Here is a 22,698-nt window from a genome sequence, read left to right on the forward strand (position 1 = left end):
TTGTGCTGTTACGCTATGCAGGTTTCAAGTTTCACTAGAGACCAACAGTGAGCACAGATGACAGTGAGCAAACCTATATTCATATAAATACCCACACATACTGTCCAGCACAAAAATGAACACAGAAACCAGAGCAACGAGCATGATTGCAACTAAGCAGGTGAGCCCGCCTGGTTGAATTTATGAGCATCATTATCATGGATTCTCATAAATTTACACCACTTTAAATCTGAAACTTAACAGCATGCACACATACTTTATAACATCAGTCACATAAACACGATGGAGTGGCAACAGCAGTGCTTGTCACTCTCTGGTTCTGGTAGATTCTGTCCTTTCCCAGTCTCACCTAATAGATTACCATATTTTCATTTGTACAGACTGTCTCTCTGTGTCTTTCACAGCCAGCCCTAAAACACACACACACACACACACACAGATGACTGAACAGCTCACAGATCTGGACTCCCAACCCATGTTCATTTTCCTTGTAGACTGTTAAGTTGTGGTTGTATGCATGTGGGAGTGCATGTGCACGCTCACAACACTAACATTTAGAGAGTTTTGAATTGGGGGTCAGGTGATTATCATTCTGGATGATAATCATATCTGATATTCTTTTTCTTTTTTAATTATTGGAATTATTATTTTGTCTTAGTTGCAGATTACATCGATACATTTAAAAATACTCTCGGATTCATCCACCACAATGAGGTTGCTGTCTGTCGTTTAGCTCAATGCATCATGAGTAAATAGATAATCAATGCACATGTGGACAGAATGAGGAATGCACATATAGAAAACAGTGAACAGTGAAGAAATCACTAAAAATGTATTCCACTCTTTTTAAAAACATAAAATTCTTATATATAAAATTATTTTATTTATCATTATTAAATTGAATTCAATTATTGCAAACATACAGAGATTCACATATAGGTTGTTGGTATCGTTGACTACTAATAGTTATCTGCTAAGAAAGGGTTATTTAAGTTATTTAAGTTTGAATATATACCTTAGCCATCTGACCAAGAAAGAGAAAAGATACACAGATCCAACATATTCTTCTATATGACACCCATCTGCATGTGACTGTGTGACCAATTATATTGTATCACCACATGAATATTCATGATGGTAGGATGGTTACCACTATGCACTCACACACACATAAAGATGAGTGGCATATCTGATCGGCAGCTGGCAGCAGCTCAGATGACAGAGCCAGCTGTCCATTTGAAAGGGCATTTCAAACAAACATTTGGAGTCTAGGTGTCTGGGTTAACAATGTGAATGAAGCATTACAGTAATTAAATTAAACTTTTCTACATGTCTACAGCCTGTCTTCATTAATGTGGTGAACTAAATTGCAATCCAGTCTTTTTAGGCAATTATGGTTTAATTTGGGAAAAGCTGCACAGGGAGTTTTAATATAAGCGAGAAATTTACTAGGAAAACATTACATTATTAAAACCTAATGTAACAGCTGTGAATCGACCTATGATAAACATTAACATTTACTACTGTAAAACAAGAGACCCTGGGGTAAGGCTGAGTGTTCCATACCACATCTCTTTCAGAACATTAGGCCATTAGACCAATCAAAGCTGGCCTTAGATGAATATGACGAATCAGCAGCTCAGCCTAGATTGAACTGTACTGAATAGTAGCAATTTGCCAGTCTTTGCCAGTCTACCACTATTACATGCAATCAAATGCAGATAGGGAGCGGGAGCTAGAGGGACCAGACTGAGAGGCAAAAACTGGAATGATGCAACGATTAGGAGTGTGGGGGTGTGAAAGAGAGGTTATAGAAATATGGCTAGAAAGAGGACACAGAGAGAAAGGTAGAAATTATCACTGGTCTATAATCAAGACCCTCTTATGATGATGACAAATGGGGTGCAGAGGAAAGGTCTAAAATATCCTTGGGATTTTTTATATGGTTTCTTAAGGTAGTTAAGGCAAATGTGATGGAGGGATTGTGGGAGTGGTGGTGGGAGGGTAGAATGGATGGAGCGACAGGAGAACATAGAAGGAAGACACAGTTAGATTCAGCTGGAGATTTTGAGTGTACCACACAGGTTGTCCAGACCATAATCAAACAGAGTGGTAGATGGGTGAAAGAAGGATGAATTAACACAGAGAGAAGGCATTGGGGCGTAACCTTCCCCGAACACTTAAGCACTTGAAACACTGCTAATATGGTAAGACAAAGTGATGGAGTAAAGGAGCTAAAAAAGATCCAGTACTTAAGTTGTGTTGTCTTGGAGATGTAACAAAAAGAAACCGCAGCCAAGGATTGTGGGAAAGGCAATAATAGAGAAGGACACAAGATTATGTGGTGTGGACGGTGTACGTATTCATACATAGAACAGCATGTTCAGTGATTGCAGATTAGTAAATTACTAAAAGAGCAATGAATAGAATAGAATAGAATCCACATTCCTACTTGACCAGTATAAATGACTTTGTAGCTAATGAAGTTAAGAATTCTCTAGATTGAATTGGGTCAAACCTTGATTTTAGAGCAACAGTTTGGTAAATACCTTGTTTTCTGTTTTCTTTTGTGATGTTTGTGGTGCAAGACTTTCTTAAATGGCCTAGAAACACTAGTGGGCTCCGAGTGCTTCTGAAACATGGATGATTTACTCTCTGTACTGTCCCTGAATGCCTCAACAGAGCTTAAATGTATAGACCATCACATGATACCATGTGCGTTTGTGTAATGGTTTGGCCTCAAAATTAGCCATGATAATAAAATGCAGTTAGACTTCAGTGATTTTAATCAATTTATCAGCTGTTTCCTCGTGCCCTGGGTTGTTCTTCCAGAATTACAACAAAATCATTTCTTTTGCTTTGTGACACTGAAGTGTGCCTGTAATGAGTTCCCTTTACTGTGCAGAATCAACTGAAGGTCTTTCCTTTTCAGTGAGCTTTCAATGTGGCCCTATGTTTGGAATAATTTACAAAAAACTACAGTAACACAATTGTGATCCTATTCATACAACTAACACTGCCCCACTTATCTGATGTTTATCCACTCAGACAGTTTTCCTTTTATTTGCTCTTGTTTGAACTGCTGCAACAATCACTGCCAACCAAATAACATTGAGTTGCATTGCATGGCATTTTGTGTGGCACCCAAGCAATTTTATTTGAAAACTCAACAGTAAATCCTCTTTTTAGAATAATCCACAGACCTTGTTATGAATGTTTTTTCACATTTATTTTACCACTGGTAGAAAACAGCCCATGAAACATATTACTGGCAAGGTCCATGGAGGTCGTTTGGGATCACGGTGAACCAACCCTTCATCAGGACTGAATTACTAGGGCTTCTTTTCCATGTTGCAAGGCCTCGCTCCCTCTTGCGGCTTGGGAAATCAAATTACAATGCTAATATATTTCTTAAAAAATTGAGGACTTTGAAGGTCATGCAATAAAAGTGACAATCATGCTCTATTTCACTGTTGTCATGCGACCCAGGGCTGCATTTTGTGTAATGACAGGTTGACACCTCAGGAGAACTTGACATGTCCAGTAGATGAGCAGGATGGTAGGTTTACAGTACAAACAATAACAATGGGCCATACTGCGCAGTACACACTACTCTTCTGTATCCATCCATCCTCTTGTGTTGAAATGTTCTCTTTCAGCAAACAAATGTGATTTGATATATTTTAAGAACATGCTTGGGTGTACAACGACAATATCAAGACAATATTTTGCACTTTTTTTAAACATACTAACTAAACACCATGGGTACAGTTTTAGTGAAAGACACATTGAAGTGAGAACAATGAAAACAAAGTGGAAGAAAAAAGTGGTGACTTTACTAAGCACTGAACCTATTCAGCTAAGTGAATTTATCCATTTTAGCCTAATAACATAATATTTCTCTTTAAACAACCTGCAATTTTGAGATATAATTATTGTGATAAAATGTGACTTTGAAATCTGGACATGTTTTTCAGTGTTCTGGTTCACACAGACTGCTTTTGTAAGTGTATTTTCAAAGGCTCTCACTGTGTTTCGAGATAAAATTGCATGGAAGTGTTTTGCTTAAGATCTGTATCTATGTAATAGCAATCACGTGAAATCCCACTTCAGAAACAACCACAGTGAAAGTAAAAATAAATCCTAATAAGGCAGGAATGAAGGTAGAAAGTATAAAATGTTCATTGAAACACTTTGACCCATGCATGTCGTGTGTAACTACGCCTAATTCACACTAAATGATAGGGTACTGGGTATGTGAGTTAATTACATGAAACAGTTTGGACAGATAATTTTCAGGAAATTGCACCACTCTTAGAGTTGTTGTTGTGAGTGTGTGAGCATGCAACAGTGTTATAAGAACAGAAAAACCCTCAGTGTTCATGTTCAAGGGACGTTTTTGGTTGATATGGTCTGATTGTATGAGGTGTGCAGAGACTGTTCTAATTTGAGTGGCCGTACTGCACAGCTGCTTGTTGGCTAATACAACAAATACTGCTTGTGGCAGTGACACCAACTGTGACCTCATGTTAGTAAAACGGGTCGATCTAACATCTACCTTACGCTTTTAACAAATCTGTGTTATTTGTGATTCTGCATATACACACATTAGCAAAAATCCAGCAGTTAAAAAACTAAATATATATATATATATATATACATATATATATATATATCTCCCCTTTCTTCTCTCCCTTACACACACACACACACACACACAGAGTTACTCACCTCAACAGGCCAAAGCCTATTTTCTTCTTCTTCTCTGTCTCTTCAGGCTCCTCTGCTTTCTTTTTCTCTTTTCCTTTCCCCTTATTCTTTTCTTTCTTCTTTGTTTTTGCTTTCTTTTTCTTGTCTTTTTTGCTTTTCTCCTCTAACTGATCCCCTACTCCCTGGCGGGATGAACTACTTGCAGGGGTATCCCGGCCTGAACTCAGCTCTGAACCATCGTCTAGATAGAAAGAAACAAAAAAGATGATGAGGACTGGAGGAAGTGGGAGTGGAACAGTGTTTAAAAGAGCAGCGAGGATGTTGTAAAAGAAGTAGTAAAAGAAAATACCTACACCGGGTCTGTTACAATATTTATTTATATACACACTGCCCAAAAAAAACTGTCACCACCTTGATTTAACTAAGCAAATAGGTAAAAGCCTTCCACTGGATAATTACTGCATGGATCATTAATTTTCAGCTGGCAACAAGTTATTTAACTCTAACTGATGCAGTAAGTAGCTTCTCTTTTCTTAAACAACCATGTCTGAAGACGACCACATCCTGTGGTCGTAGAAAAGAAGTTAATCAGTTTCAAAAGGGTCAAATTATAATTATAAATTATTCATTATTAAGAAAGGTGGTTGAAGTAATGTACCCATCATGCCTACTGCCCACCGTACAAGCCTGTGGGGGCAGTGCTATGATCTGGGGTTGCAGCAGTTGGTCAGGTCTAGGTTTAGCAACGTTATTATATATATATATATATATATATATATATATATATATATATATATATATATATATATATATATATAGAGAGAGAGAGAGAGAGAGAGAGAGAGAGAGATAGATATAGATATAGAAATAAGTCAACATAAAACAGACACATGATGTTTAACTTTATCCACAGCAGATTTATTAACTTTACAGTGAATTAATGAACTCTTAGAAATAAGTAAGTGTGAATGTTCAAAGCGTAAACTGTGATGCCTCATTACTTCTTCAACAGACTGGAGGTCTGGCCATGAATAACAATGATCAGACTCACACACACACACACACACACACACACACACAATTCAGATTTTATAAGATAACCAAACCAAATTAGTTACTTCAATTGAGATTTAACTTTGTGTGAAGCTTCAGCCTTAATTACAAAGACTGTCTACCAACAGGATGGAATTGTAATTGTCTGCCTGAAGAGTCACAGCCTGATGCTTATATTATATCCTTGTTAGCTTTCCCATGAGAAGCTGCAAACCGAACATAACCACAATGGACACAACTGTGATCTCTGCCTTCTTTAAAACAACCACAATTTACTTTGACCAACTTGAGTTACTGCAGTGTCTCTGCACTATTGCTTAAGTAAACATCAATGAAAGTGAAACCAACTATGATAATTTGTGATTTGCAATAAAGCATATCAAGTGTTAACTCTGCCAGTGTTAGAGACCTATTACCATCAGTTCGCATCATATAAAGACACTGTGCTATTTTTGTTACCATATCAAACAACAGTATATTAACCTGATGAACTTTAAAACTGCCATGTTATAATAGACTGGGGTCATTATAGCACTATAACAAGATTTTTTTCTGTTTATGACGGTCGAGTCGTAGAAAAATAAGGAATAAAGGAAAAGGGAAAGAACTAAACAAATAAGTAAATTGACAGCTATACGGAGGTATCGTGAAAAAAGATGGACGAAGACTGACAGAAAATAAGAAATAAAAATGGCCCTAAAAGCCATTACAGCTGAGATGAGACATCAAAGTCATTGTCTCAAAGCATGTATGAAACAGAATTCACTGGAAACTGGGTAGCACTGGTGTGTTTGCAGGACCTCACACAAAGCATCATCTATGAATCCAGACTAAATATTTACTGTCCCTCACAGTCTGTGGGTAAAACTGCTAATCTAGCTCTCTCAAACTGACAGACAGCAGTTGATAAGCATTTGGCTTTGACACTGAAGTGAAAGAAATAATTTACTGGAAGATCATGAAAAAAAACGCTAAGATACAGAAATAGAGACACAGAGAGGAGCAAAGCGAGAGACCTCTTCATTGAGCTTCAGAAAACTGTTCTCTGTCAATTAACAGCAACTCGCAAAAGTGTTGAGCATTTAGAAAGATGGTGACAGATGCAGCCACTGCGTGTGTGTGTGGTGTTGACATGGCCTATTAGTCCTATCCTGTGTGAGAGTAGTGATCTGAAACAGCCCAACTCATTACTCTGGTGGTGACTGATAAGAGTTTGCTGCTAATAATACTGCTGGGAATTGAACTGCACCTCCTAGTGATGCAAACCAAACAGCTAACATTTAGTTCCTGGATAAATATTTAAAGCAAAAACCCAACTCAACATTCAATCACATATTGCAGCAAAATGCTACCGCATTGCCTCATATGTGTTGATAATTTCAGACATGATATACTTATCAGAAAATCCTTGTCTAATTTGAATGAAGAATGTGAAATTGAGGAACACACTGTGCAAAAAAACCAAGCTACGAGTATCACTACATAAGAAAAATCCCTTTAGAGTCACTGAAGATATACAGTATGTCAAAGCATTAAATTTGAGTTACACAGATAACATTTTTTGGAAGTGTGAAATACATGAACATCGAGTTAGGATTAGCTGTCCCACTAAAGCTCTTTTCAATAACTGATGTTAAAGAATGTTTAAATTGTTTTTGTGCTTCTTTGAATTGTCAAGAGAAAAAAAAGCTGCTGCTTCATGACTGGTACCAAAAGTGCAACAGAATAAAAATACAGCAACAAAACAGCACATATCCAGAGACACATTCTCCCTGTCTTTCATGACTAACGTTTTCATGCTTCTTACCATCATCGTCTTCAGCTGGTCCATCATAGGACTTATCAATAGCTGCTCTAAAGCTCTCGTTGCAGCCTCTCCCCCTGACCATATTTGGACGAGGACGGTGGAATGGGAGGAGTTCGTTCTTTCTGTTAATCTCCGACATGGCCGTCTGGAGACTCTCCAATGAACTGGACTTCTTCAAACCAAGGGTAGGGCCAAGTTCTACAGGAGTTGATGGCACTGGGGTGACAGAGAGACACAAAATGGCAGACAGATTTAATAGTTTCAATATAAATTAATCCTGGCATTGTCATCTTGGAATATGCGTGTGACAGATGAACATCTTTTCATCACCACAGGATGTGTCTTCTGACATGTTGTTTACAAAATCAGAAGCTACTCACTGCATCAGTTAGAGTTAAATAACTTGTTGCCAGCTGAAACATAATCATTCGTGCAGTAATTACCTTATCTATACCTACATTACCTATTTGCTTAGTTAAAGGTGGTTAAAGGTCAATGTGGTGACTTCTTTTTTGGATGAGCAGTGTGTAACAACAAAGAACTTTTAATCCATGTATATTGCAGGAAATAGCCAGTTTAGTCTAGGCCTGACCAGGCTACCAACAGGATTATCCCTGCTGAGCCTTGCTCTGATCGGGTTAAAAAGTCTGTGGCAACACAAACCAGGAGCCAGAAAGACCACAGCATATGTGAACTCTGGAGAGCAGAGTCAAGAAAAACAACAGTGATGCAGTTAACTATGCTGTTGTTGAGTTTGTGATGGATGTGAAGTCGGCTTCACTGTTACCGGTTCGCCATCCATCATCACAAGTATACTGAGAGAGATATTACTGAGGGAGGGAGGGATCTAGTGGAAAGGATGATGAAGAGGAGAGCAACGGAAGAGAACACAGCGCAGTGGAGGAAGTGTAGTAAACAAGGGAGAGTAAGGTAGAGACCAGACATGTGGTGGTTAAGCCTTAGTATTTGGTATTGAAAAAAAGGAAGACATGCCAACCTTGCATGTTCTTTATTAAGGAGACTACCAAACAAATGTTGTTGCACAAAAACAAAAGCTAAGACTAATGACTGCTGACTGCTGAAGCTGGACTAAGTTCAGCCTTGCAACTGTGATGTTTCCACCACTTATGAGGAAATGCCTAAAGTGAAACAAAAGTGAGGAAGAAGGTAATGTGAGCTTCCAATTTGGTTGATCACTGTGTGTCACCTAAAACACCGATGACAGAGAAAATGAGGGAGAAAGGGAGACAGGAAAAGAGCAAATTCAGTTTCCTCCAGGGAATACCAGGGTGGCAGAGAGGAAGACAAAGAAAAATGGGGATGGAGGGAGGAAGGCTGGGCTTCCTGCCAACTCAAAATACTGGTAATCCTTACACACAGACACATTTTGGATTCCTTGCTGGCTCTGGCTTGTCGATATGATGCCACTGTGATTCATGATAGCTAAACCTGCATCACTTTAGCTAATGATTCCCTATACACACATGACTGCTCTTTGTGTGTGCGTGTGTGTGTGTGTGTGTGTGTGTTTCTAAGAGCAAAGGAGATGAGAGGGCTGATGTGACTTCCACATCTATTTACAAAACCATTAACCAAACACACACAGAGTAATATCACACAGGGAATGTATGCACATGCATAATGTAAGTCAGCTGCAAGGAGAGGAGATGGACAAGGGCCATAACGCATGACACTCCCATCCATAAACACAGACCACTTCACATTCACATGCATAGCAAAGGAGTAAACATCATTCAAGTGCTATGTGATTAATCTCTACTGAATCAACCCTGGACTGGTGCTGCAGAGCTGCTAAACATAGTCAAGTCTACAGCAGAAAACAAAAGTTTGCTTTGAAGTAGCCTAAAGTAAACTTCATCACATACTGAGAGTAAAGCAGAGTCTTCAATCATAGAAAACAAATATATATAAACTATTTTTATGACATGCTGCATAAAGAAAAATGTAGGCCAATAAAAAAAGCATATGTGTGCCCATGTTAATAGCTAATCCACTTTTTGAACACTCTAAGGGCTGCGGATTACAGCTTCCAGTAATATTTAAACCAAGGCCACCAAAGGCATGAATAAACTCAACATGACCTGTCCAGGATTACTGATGTATTATTCCCTTTATTAACGCTCTAATCACAGTCCTGAAACTCTCCGAGCCATCATGTAGCACGAACAGCAATATGCTTAAAACAACACGTGATGTTTTTATTTCAGTTACAATAAATCAATAATAAAGAATACTGAAGCTCAAAAGACATGTCTACACTTGTGCACACCAGTGTTTACTCATGCATGACTTTCTATAGATTAATATATGCCCTACGAAATGTGCACAAGATCTTAAACCCAATACAAGGAGCTCAGGATCTCCAAAGTTTGGAGGCAGCTGGAGTCAGTTTAAGTAGTATAATACAAAAGAGCACACAGCCAATGACCTTGTGTCCAAAGTTATCTGTTTGCAGTGGGCTGGAAAGTGGGATGAAATAAACAGTATTATAAATAGCTCTGTGGTATTGGACTGGGTAATCAGGGAATGAACACACACACACGCACACACACATAATCACAAATATAGCTATAGCTACACAGACAGTGGATGATGAGCTGCATCTACATACTCAAACACAAAGTATTTTGCAGTGAGTAGCAGGATTTGTGTCATAAATGTAATTACTGCTGTCCAACTGTAAGATGATAGAATTAAGCTGCTTTTAAAGAGAGAGAGAGAAAGAGAGGGAGTGAGAGAGAAGGGATGACAAGCAAGACAAGAGTAACAAAGTGGTTTGTGGGAGAGGACAGAAGACGGGGAGAGTGGGGAGCTGGCAGATGAAGTACACACTCTGAGAGGATGCTATAGAGAGAATAGGAATAAAAGCAAGGAATATAGGAGGGACAACAGGACAGAGACAGAGTAGGAGAGAAGAAAGAAAGAAAGAAAAAATTAAAAAGCAAAACACACAAAAAGAGGGAGCGTCAAGCTATCCCAGGGCTATTCTGTTGGCAGGAAAGCAATGGGCTACTGTCAAAGTCAAAATTACACCAAGGAGCAGCTCAGCAGCAACAAAGCCAGCAGACTCAACACCACCAAAAACCTCTGCACCAAATCACTCTTCACAAGCTTTGATGAAGGCAAAGGAGATGAAACTCAATCCATGCATTCTATTTTTCCTTTAAAATATGATTAAAGATGATTTTAATAATAATGACGACAGACTTTATTGATTCCCTTGAGGAAATTGTTGTTTGTAGCTGCAGTAGATGTTGGTCTCAGTGTCTTGTCTAAGGATGCATGTAGCCATGAGGAACCAGGAGTCAACTCACCCTGGGGTTTATAGACGACTGCTCTACTGACTCAGCTGCATGTCGCCCAAATTTTCAACTAATTCTTTCATCTGTGCTTAAGTTACATAAAAGCATTAATCACAGCTAAAAGAAAAATCACTACTCAACCCTGCTGCAATGTTCAATGACAGTTTTATTCTTATATTTTTCATTCATCCTAATGCAATGACATGGCCTTTAACAGGTGTGTATGTATTTGTGTGATTAAGCAGAAATCCATAACCAGAAAGTCCTGCACTAGTCTCATCTCAGTAGCTTTGACTTAACATCCCTATTAGTGAAGACATGAATGTTTTCACAAAGTGTAACTGTATAACAACAAAGAACTGCACAGTTCTTGAATGTTTTTATAATTGCACCATATCTGCACCAACTGAGCAGCTGCTCAAGCACTAAAAATACTTACCACTAAATTCAGCCATAGAAAACTGCTCCAAAGTGAATCCATCACAGAGAATGTAATTGATTAGTCCAGGACAGAAACAAATGGCCTCCCCCTCACTGTGCCTCTCTCTGTCAAACATCATACACTATACAGTACAGCACATGTCAGTGATCAGTGTGCAGACTCTGATAGAGATGAATGGCTGCACCAGCAAGAAACGACAGCACTGACCATCTCCTGATTACCGCTCACCTTTATTGGCTTACTGGGGGAGATGGAGATGGGTCAAAGGGTATTCAGTATACTTAGAGACAGCCGAGGTATTGAAAAACAGACTAAATGGAAGTATAATGGTAACAACGACGGGGAAAGCTGCTTAGTTCAGCTGTTTGGATCCAGTGTATAAGAGCTAATGTATGGTGGCATCGGGTAGTGATTGCACACATGCACACAGACACAAAGTGTCTCAAAGTGCTGCTCTCCCTGTGACAAATTAATCCATCAATCCACATCAGCCTAACAAGGTGGCTTTCAGGTTAATTCCACAGCAAAGTCTGCAAGAGCCAGAGAGACTTGGAAACAATGAAAAACCTAAAAAAAAAGAAAAACCAAAGCGGAATAGAGAAATGAAGAGACAATCACAGAGAGAGGGAGACAGAAGGGGATATAGAGAGACGTGGCTCTCTAAAGACGCAGTTTTGGCAGAGCTTGTCAGTGTGTGACTGTTGTCAAAGTCAAAGTTCCACTAGGGAGAGATTCAGACAATGGACTGCACCCGTCTCCCTCAGCATCATGCTGGTCCCCTCACACACACACACACACGTTTTCCGATGATGTTCGTTCTAAGCTCCTCTGCCTGTTTGTCAGTGTCTAAGCCTGAATGGCGTTGGCAAGAAAGAGTGAGGGAGTGAAAGCGAGAGACAGAGACGGAGAGAGAGGGAGAGGGAGACTGAGCTGGGAGCTGGTGGTGGGTGGAGGGACCAAAATTAGGCAACACAAAGACATAAAATTACAACAAAAGCAGTTTGGCTATTGAGCATTTTATAATAGCAGTATACTGCATGAAAAACTTGACTTGGGTGTATTTGTATACGGGAGTGTCCTCACAAGTGCAGACAGATGAGAATAAAATCTGCAAAACAGAACCATTACGCCAGTCATCACTTCTTTAACAGGCATCTTTGTTGGGACTTGTGCGACTAGTCTCACTCTCACACACGTTCAGTGCACACTGTACAGAAGCTGAAAGACATTTGTTTTCATGCACAGATACTCCCTAGATACACACACACACACACACACACACACACACACACACACACACACGCAACAAGCTTTTCCTCATTCCTGTGGATTTTCACTGTTCACCATTTATTTTCACAAGGAATCATCTCTCCTGTAATGATTCCATAACACACACACTTGGAGGGCTACAGGCTGTCCCCATCAGCAAAGGAAAACACAGTGAAAGAAACACAGCTGCAAACATTTGTTTTATGTCCCGTCAGCAGTTTTTCTGTGCGCGAGCGTGTGTTTGACTGTGCTGTCCTATTTAAAGCTGTTTGAGAACAGTATCAGTCTGTATTTGAGACAGATACCGACTGATATATTCTGTTTTTTCTTTCTATCACCATGCTACTGTTCATGTTTGTACAGTAACATCATGTATTATGACAGCGACTTAAATGATTTCAGCTTGGAATTTAATTGGAGACATCCCCTCTGTCAGTGTAACTGTATTTCACGTATCTGCTTCTGCAACTGATCAGATTTATTACTGGAATGATTAAGCTCCCACTTCTCCAGTAGAAGTGTGTCTGACAGTTGTACATTCTGCATGAATATCTACAATAGTGGCATGCTGAACTCTATACATTGTAATCACACTTACATAAAACTACGTTTTAAAATGTGCTGAAGGGAGTTGCACAGCTTGCTCAACTGAAGCCTCCACATACGGGAAATGCATTTAGTCACAAAAATGCACTCAGTCACACACACCCGCTCACTTTCAGAGTTTCAGCACACACATGCACAGACACTTTGTAAAATGGTCTCCTATTTCCATCACTTTGCATCTCAGATTCTGCAAAATTATAATATAATGTAAAATCTTCCAAGGTTCACATTTTCCACAGGATGATGGAGCCTTTCCATTACCATAATGGCAACAGTTGTGTGTGTGTGTGTGTGTGTGTGTGTGTGTGTGTGTGTGTCTGTGTGTGTGTCTGTGTGTGAGGGTGGCTAAGTGTGTACTTGTGGTGTAGTTGCCCGGTGGTTTCTTGGGGTGTGGAGGAAAAGACCATTGCTGGAAGAGAACACAGCATTCCCAGAAGCCATGATTCCAGGACCTACACTCCCCACTCTCTCACCAAAGTCAGCAGCTGTCTGACATCAGTTATAAAAAATACATGAGAGCAAAAGAAAGTGGGTTGGTAAAAAAAAAAAAAAGAAACGTCAGGCCTGCCAGGCACACACACTCTTTATCAACCCTCTGGGCAATGTGACATTATAAAATAGAAGTTACGTTGACAAAAAACAGGTATGGGGACTGCCCCAATAAGCTTCAGTGATAAAAAAAAAAAGTCTGGCAGACAACAAGTGGAAAGAGATATAGGCCCTTGAAGGCTTTAGTGGACATTCAACAGGCATGGTAGTGAGGAAAACACAGCTACAAGTAGAAAGGTTGGAAAGTGGAGTCAGATTTATAAATGAAAAACCATCAGCATTCACCTGGAAACTTTGTAGAATGAATTTAAGCCAAAATCCAGGTTAATTTAGATTCAGAGAAGGAAGGAAATGAAACGGTAAATTAAACCACACACTGTAACACACAAAGATTGTCATGTTGTCTGCCAAGGTTACAGTAAATAAATCGTTAATATGGGGGAACCCGGGACCTCCAGTGACTGTGTGAGTCAATCAGAGTAGGAGAAGGTCAGACTAGTGTAACTAATTACTGAAACAATATGTTCAAAATGTTTTACTAATGATCTGGATTTACTGCATTTATTCAAACATGCATTAGTATTTAGTCCCTTGTTGTGCGTCTCTACAGTGTTCAGATCAAATCTGATCGACTTACTGGTCAAATCACAGGTATGAAGTCTAACAGGTAACTGCTGGCTGAAGTGTATGGTTCTAATGCAGAACTCTGCGCGTGTTTGCAAAGCCGAGAACATTAAGGAGTAAAATGTTTTGTTTAGGTTTTTCTTTTTTAATTAGCTCAGCTTTGGCAGTGAGCGACAATGTGCTCTCCAGATACTGGCATACAAAGGAAATTCATCAACATTGAGACTGATTGATGAACATTTTGCACCTGTAATCAATTCACAGTTATTTTTTTTCAGTTTCATTGTCTATTGACTTTTGTTTTCCGATGTTAGAAGAGGAGGAAATCAGTTTTTTATTGGTTTTAATTCTAATAAAATGTTGTTACACACACACACATCCTTGCATTCTTTCCATATGTTGTCTTTTATGCTCCTAATAGTCTTGCTCCCTTGGGAATGCTTATGGACATAAAACTGCAATACCACATGTAGAAAACTTGAGGCACAGCAGAAAGTGTAAAAGGCTGGACTGATTGACAAGAATAAAGTGGCACACAGAAGGACAGGCACACAGAGTGGAATGAAGTAGAGTGCTCTTACATTCAAGTAGCTACAAATGAAATGGGGGAGACTTCAAGGCAAAGCGAAAAAAGAAAAGTTTGACACCAAACTTTTGAAAAGAAGTGTGTGCCAGGATGCTGAGGTGAGAGGTTTAAAAGCACCAGTCACATTTGTTTCCCTGTGCTCTTTTTCTCTTACCGTTAGGAGCATGCCCTTGTCTATGCAAATCTGTAAAAGCAACCACAGTCATAGAAAAAGCCCTTATCTTCACTTCTACTTGCTTTGGCAAATCTCACTTTCATGCACACTTTGGACAAAGCAAGGAGGTTTACAGGTAGATGGGTGATTTACAGTACTAAAATAACAACAACAACAACAGAATAAACAAGGAGAAACACAACTAATGCAGATGCTTCGACAAAGTGGTACAACTAAGCAGGCCCAGGTGATTCTGATTTTATATCTATAGGTCAAGAGTAAAAGATCTAAGTGAGTGAGACAGACAGCAGGCGCTTCGGTCAAAAAGACTGCGCATCTGGTTAGTGTTTCAACAGGAACACTGAATAGTGCATTTAGATGTATGGGAAACACATCAGTAAACAGGGCTGGGAAATGTAGCGGCCTGTGGTGGCTATGGCCTTCACATGTCCAAACACTCAAATACCTGTGACTGTATTTCAAGAGAGGTGAAGAGGAGCCGCATGTATAGGAAGACAGAGGCTGCAAGAGGAAAAGTGAAAGGGAATGTATGTATAGGAACGATGGGGAAAAGAGAGAGCAGAGGTTAATTTGATTGTAGGAGGAAAAAACAGTTTCTCTATGATGATGATGTTTGGTCATACATCATGATAGAATGTATTCTGATCAGACATTGAACCCAAGTGTCCAGTCGAGGGCCAAAATACAAACATTTCATCACTTCAGGCCTCTCATGCCCCCAATGCAATATTACACTTAAAACAAGTTAATTTTCTTGCTGACCTCATGTCAGGGAAACGATTTTCTAGAGTTCAGTTTGGTTATTATACCATCCACTTAATATCTGTGACTTTGTCTCTGCATTCTGGAGTCTTTTAAAAACAATTTATTTAGAAACAATTGTGTTAAATTTGGATCTGAAATGTGAATATGTTTCCATGTCTTTCTGTCTCTATAATTTTAATTATGTGCAGATGTACTCACCTGTAGTGTTTCCAACAGGGGATCCAACGTTGCTCTCATCTGCCACTGAAATAAAAACAAACAATATAGATGAAAAACAAAATGAATATAGATGCATGGACACACTGTACACTCACACACCGAGTGATGCTTTATAGAAGACTCTTTCCTTCACCGCTACATTTTCATTTTCTTGTCACTGAATTAACCCCTGTGCAAAAGTTTTTTTTCTCCTAAAACACTTTTTAAACCATTACGGCCGTTCTCCTTCCTGTCTTTGTCAGTCTACATCATTCTCTATCACACTATTATTCTTTCTGTCTCATTTATAAGATGGCAGAGTAGCTGCTCCCTTTTTCTGTGATGTTGAAACAGCTTCACAGCAACAGAAGTAATTTCCCTTCCTCCCTTCTCTCTTACTTCATTTGTCATTTACCCTCCCTTCCCTCCTTCAGTCTCTCATCCTACTTTCTCTTTTCACCATGGCCCCTTGGTCCTTCATTTTCACCTTCTGCCCTTTACCCTCATATGTCTCCTTCTATGTTTTCATTTTTTCTTTAGTTACTCATTCCATCCAGTGGCATTCTCCTCCCTCTTCTGCTCCTTTGATCATCGATCCCTCCATCTCTGCTCCCTGTTAATCCTTGTTTCACTTTCTACTTCTCCCCCAGTTCTTCTTTTGCTTTTCATCACTCCTTCCTAAAGTCAAAAAGCACCTCTTCAGTACCAACAAGGACCACATTGACTGGAAGCCCACTGCCAAATACACCAACACACACAGACCACAGAAACTAAGCAGTAATGTGGCTTCTTGCAGCAAATATTTTTCTAATGCAAACCAAGCCTAAAGTGTAATTCTAGCTGCGTGAGTGTGTGTCTGATGGCATCTGTCTGTGGTGAATCAACGTCACTGCTTCACAGTTGTCTGTGGATCAGTGTGCGTGTGTGTTCCTGCTTCAGCAGATCTGTAAATGCCACGTGTGTGATGCACACAGAAGGGTGTTTGCAATGAAATAATTGCTAACATGCAATTTATTCACAACTTCACTATCACAGTGTATGTGCGGTAATAAAAACCTTACAGTAAGGAAAAAAAGAGCCTGAGATGGAGAGTGTGAGGAGGACAGTAACAGGAATTTAAAAGCAATATTCAATTGTTGTTAAAAGTTTAATCAAGCTGGGGTGAAAAAATTTAAATCAGGACATATTAATATAAAAATGACTTTATGTAACTGACCCACGACTAAACTGCTGAGAATGCTGTTTTAGTCGTTCTTTCTACTTTGTTTTTCCTTCACACAAATACACTTGAACACAAATACAACTGCCTAAATGGAGCATGGACTCATAACCAAGCATAATGTGACTAGAAGTACTACAATGCAGTTGTGAGCCTCCAGTGACCAGTGACATTGTGGTTTACATGCATGTTTGTCCAGAATCATGCTCTAGTTCAAGTTTAGGCTTCGGTCCAAGTGAGGGATTGTGCCAGATGTAATATTATTCCTTCCAGGCATTTACGAGATATAGCACTGATGAGAATGGGACATTCATGAGGTCACAGTGATTCTGATCACCAAAATCAGTTCATCCTAAGTGACAATTTGAGCTGAATTTGAATAAAACTCCCTCAAGTCATTTGCAACAAAAACTGGATGAACATGAGGCAACTGTGACCTTGACCTTTGACCTTTCCCACCAAAATCTAAACGGTGTATCATTGAATCCGCAATTGACGCAATTCACTTCAAGCACTACTTTGATACCGGATTCAGAAGAGGTGGGATTCCATATGGGCGACAGCCCAAAAACATAATGTGACACTGATAAACCTTATGACACAGGCTGATTATACATTAGACATTTAGAGCTGGACAGATTGACAAGAGTAGAAAAAAGGAGAAAAAAGATTCACTGTAAAAACTACTGTGAATCACTAAAACTACAGTAAATCACTAAAACTACTGTAAACTGTGAATCACTAAAACTACAGTAAATCACTAAAACTACTGTGAATCACTAAAACTACAGCGAATCACTAAAACTACAGTGAATCACTAAAACTACAGTGAATCACTAAAACTACTGTGAATCATTAAAACTAGTGAATCACTAAAACAACTGTGAATCACTAAAACTACAGTGAATTCTTAAAACTACTGTGAATCACTAAAACAACTGTGAATCACTAAAACTACAGTGAATCACTAAAACTACTGTGAATCACTAAAACTACAGTGAATCACTAAAACTACTGTGAATCACTAAAACTACAGTGAATCACTAAAACTACTGTGAATCACTAAAACTACTGTGAATTCTTAAAACTACTGTAAATCACTAAAACTACTGTGAATCACTAAAACTACAGTGAATCACTAAAACTACAGTGAATCATTAAAACTAGTGAATCACTAAAACAACTGTGAATCACTAAAACTACAGTGAATCACTAAAACTACAGTGAATCACTAAAACTACTGTGAATCATTAAAACTAGTGAATCACTAAAACAACTGTGAATCACTAAAACTACAGTGAATTCTTAAAACTACTGTGAATCACTAAAACTACAGTTAATCACTAAAACTACAGTGAATCACTGAAACTACTGTGAATCACTAAAACTACAGTGAATCACTAAAACTACTGTGAATCACTAAAACTACAGTGAATCACTGAAACTACTGTGAATCACTAAAACTACAGTGAATCACTAAAACTACAGTGAATCACTAAAACTACAGTGAATTCTTAAAACTACTGTAAATCACTAAAACTACAGTGAATCACTAAAACTACAGTGAATCACTAAAACTACAGTGAATCATTAAAACTAGTGAATCACTAAAACAACTGTGAATCACTAAAACTACAGTGAATCACTAAAACTACAGTGAATCACTAAAACTACTGTGAATCATTAAAACTAGTGAATCACTAAAACAACTGTGAATCACTAAAACTACAGTGAATCACTAAAACTACTGTGAATCACTAAAACTACAGTGAATCACTGAAACTACTGTGAATCACTAAAACTACAGTAAATCACTAAAACTACTGTGAATCACTAAAACTACTGTGAATTCTTAAAACTACTGTAAATCACTAAAACTACAGTAAATCACTAAAACTACAGTTAATCACTAAAACTACTGTGAATCACTAAAACTACAGTGAATCACTAAAACTACAGTGAATCATTAAAACTAGTGAATCACTAAAACAACTGTGAATCACTAAAACTACTGTGAATCACTAAAACTACTGTGAATCACTAAAACTACAGTGAATCACTAAAACTACAGTAAATCACTAAAACTACTGTGAATCACTAAAACTACAGTGAATCACTAAAACTACAGTAAATCACTAAAACTACAGTAAATCACTAAAACTACAGTGAATCACTAAAACTACAGTGAATCACTAAAACTAGTGAATCACTAAAACAACTGTGAATCACTATGAATACAGTGATCTAAAACTGACAAGTAAATCAACTAAAAACTACAGTAAGTCACCTAAAACTACAGTGAATCACCTAAAACTACAGTAAAATCACTAAACTACAGTAAAATCACTAAAACTACAGTGAATCACTAAAACTACAGTGAATCACTAAAACTACAGTGAATCACTAAAACTACAGTGACCAAAACTGCTTGCCTTATTATGTTCTGTAAAATAATTCTCTAACAAAAGTCCGTAGTTACTTGTTCCATGCTTACCAGAGTTAGTTCAGATAGTTTTGTTAATCTAGATTACCATATCCATGAAAAAGTATGTGAGCCTTTTGAAATTTCATGTCTTTCTGCATTCATCTTAGTCACGAGTATTATAAATATAATGTGCTTAAAGAACTATCTTTCATTTCTCGTCATCTCGTGTGTGGCTCTCTTTAGGTCATTCTATAGCATCTCTTTTGGTTTGAGGTCTGGGCTCTGACTTGACCACTCCAAAAGACGGATTTAGTTTTTCTGAAGCCATTCTGTCGTGTGTTTTGGGTCATAGTCCAGTTGCATCGCCCAACCCGAGTTCCAGCTGACATACAGACATTCTCATATTATCCTAAAGAATTGACACAGGGGATGCTGGGCTATAAGAAAACAGCAGAAAAGCGATTCAGAAGGATACAGGCCAGTCTAAAGAGACAGCACTCATCCCCATAGATGGAAGGTCCTCCCCTCTGTACTATTTGGAGATATAAAACAGCTTTGTATCCTAAGATAAATCTTACTGCTCTAGTATCAGTAAAAATTACTGCTCCTTGATATTTTGAGAATAAAAACACGTCTCGCCATTCAAGCAAACATGAGTTAAATTCTAATTTGTTTGTCACACATTTACTGAAAATCCAGTATGTAAATAATAAAGGGGTGTTGTACAGATACACACTACACATCATCAGTTTTTCATTCTTGTAGAAATAGATGCATATGTTATTCAAATAGTCGCTTGCTCTTTTGTCTCATTTTCTCTCACACACAAACACACACACAGCTGGCAGTGGAGCCAGCCTGAGGAGGAGGACTGAGGGAAATGACATTTGAAACAATAAGCTTTTTGTTGTGCTGCACCATGCGCTGCCACATTACATAGATGCATACACATATTTCTAACGTTGCCTTTTTAACAGTCCCTGAAATGTCAATGAACCCTCGCTTAGAATATCAGTAGTCAGAGAGCAACAGGTGATGGAGATGTCGGTGAAAAGTGGGATCACAGCAGCCGCAAAAGTAGCCTTTCTAACTTTGGCATAAATAAAATGCCATAATGAGTCTTATCTTTCTCACCGTCTCAGTCAGACATCAGACAAATGAAACAGATAGAGCGGTTGGAAAAAGTGCCACAACCATGACATTCCACAGTCAGGTCAGGTCAGACTGTTTTAAGCCACTGTTTTAAAACCCCTCCCTCACAGCAAGGCAACAACATGACCAAGTGTTTCTTCTCCACTTTCTCTGTACTGTATGGATGAAATTTTCACCCTATGACTCTCAGACTTTAATGTGCCAGATTTCATTGTTATTAGTTGAGGTGGAGCTCTTTTGAACTATTATGGATCAAACTGCAATGATCATTATCTCCATTAATCGACATATTGTATTGTTTGTAAAAGTTCTGGGAGAAAGGCTGTCACAATTGTTCTCAAAGTGGTTTTATGTGTTTTCTTAAATGTGGACACTTCGTCTCCACAGTTTTACAACTGGATATCAGTACTCAGGGTCAACGCAGCATTTGTTTTTGGGATATCAAGATTATCCCACGCAGCTGATTTTAACATTTTGACAGGCAACATCAAAGTAACAAACAGAGATACATGCAGTTTCTGTAATAAGCATAAGAAGTCATGACTTGATGACTAATAACATAAATGCATCATCCCACCCACAACTGCAAGATCATGCAACATGCATAAATGGTTCCCCACCTACACGTGCAGCTGTGTCTATGTGTGTAACTGTAGGAACATCTACAGTGTGCAGTACAACCCTGCAGAGGTGTTGGTCTGCATGTAGCTTTGAAAACATGCCATCAGTGCAGCAGGCATGCATCAGCAGGAACATTTAAAATTGATAGGGGATATGATGCATGCAGCAACCACGCAGAGCAAATAAACAGAAAAATCACCCCACCAGTGTGCTGTTGGTTCTGACTCGTACCCAGGTCCATGCTCTTAGAGGCTTTAATGTGCTGGAACTGCCGCTGGCTTTGAGCAGGAGACTGGGGCTGAGCCGGACTAGAGATGTGAGAACAAATGAATAGCATAATCATTATCTATAAGCTTGTCACTGCTAATATACACTATGTGTGAATTCTTGGTGTGTTTATTTGTGTATAATTTATCTCTACACATCATTCATTGCTGAAAAGCTCAGTTGAGCAACTTTGTAAGACAAAACAAACACTAACACACACCTTTCCTGTAAGTAGGAGTGCTGAGTGATGCTGCTGAACTCATGTCCACACAGCTCACCCTCCTCTTCCTCATCCATGTGAGAATAACTCCCATTGGTCACTGGAAACAAAGGAAGCAACACTCTGCACTGAGAACAAAAGCAGTGGTGATAACATGCAGCAAAAAGAACATACATGTCACAAGAAGGTTCAAAGGGCTAGCCAGTGAATGAGAGAGAGCCTTTCTGTCCAGATACTGTCCACCAGCACACCCAAACCAAAAGAATCATCTGCTCATGCACTTTAAAGGAACACACGTGGAAAGCAACTTATTGAGCATATGGATGAGAAGAGAAGTGAATTATGCTGCAGGATTATTTTTAAATGTTTGAAAAGGGGCATCCTAACCCTAACCCTCGGATACTCAAATATTTGGTGAAGAAGTAGACAACCAAACACACTTTTACTGTATTGTACTTTCATAAACTTTTTCTATTGTCCATCCAATGGGGAGAAGAATATAAACACCAGAAAGCAGAAACTGGCAAGCACTCATGAGAATAAAATCTAGAGGGAGGAAAAGACAAGAGAAAGAGCACAGAAACAGACAGAAAGATAAGCAGTTGGATTAAGACAAATATAAAGAAAACACAAAGAGGATGAACATCACAAAGGAAATGCAGCTGCTTTGCATCTGCAGTGCTGGCT

The 22,698-nt window shown here is 38.7% G+C and overlaps 1 protein-coding gene across 7 annotated transcripts in view; it reads right to left on the reverse strand.

Annotated features, from left to right (window-relative positions):
- Nucleotides 1–22,698, reverse strand: part of LOC113172885 (partitioning defective 3 homolog B-like) — a 172,917-nt gene that overhangs the window by 63,988 nt on the left and 86,231 nt on the right. For 5 of the 7 annotated variants that reach the window (XM_026375939.1, XM_026375944.1, XM_026375942.1 and 2 more), the window contains exons 16-20: nucleotides 22,012–22,111; nucleotides 21,729–21,832; nucleotides 16,108–16,152; nucleotides 7,571–7,786; nucleotides 4,732–4,951 (exon numbers count right to left, since the gene is read on the reverse strand). In XM_026375939.1, coding sequence (XP_026231724.1) covers nucleotides 4,732–4,951; nucleotides 7,571–7,786; nucleotides 16,108–16,152; nucleotides 21,729–21,832; nucleotides 22,012–22,111 — 685 coding nt within the window. The remainder of the gene's footprint in view (nucleotides 1–4,731; nucleotides 4,952–7,570; nucleotides 7,787–16,107; nucleotides 16,153–21,728; nucleotides 21,833–22,011; nucleotides 22,112–22,698) is intronic. The other 2 variants (XM_026375940.1, XM_026375943.1) reach the window with 2 other exon arrangements.

Source organism: Anabas testudineus, chromosome 21 (assembly GCF_900324465.2).
Source record: "Anabas testudineus chromosome 21, fAnaTes1.2, whole genome shotgun sequence".
NCBI lineage: Eukaryota > Metazoa > Chordata > Actinopteri > Anabantiformes > Anabantidae > Anabas > Anabas testudineus.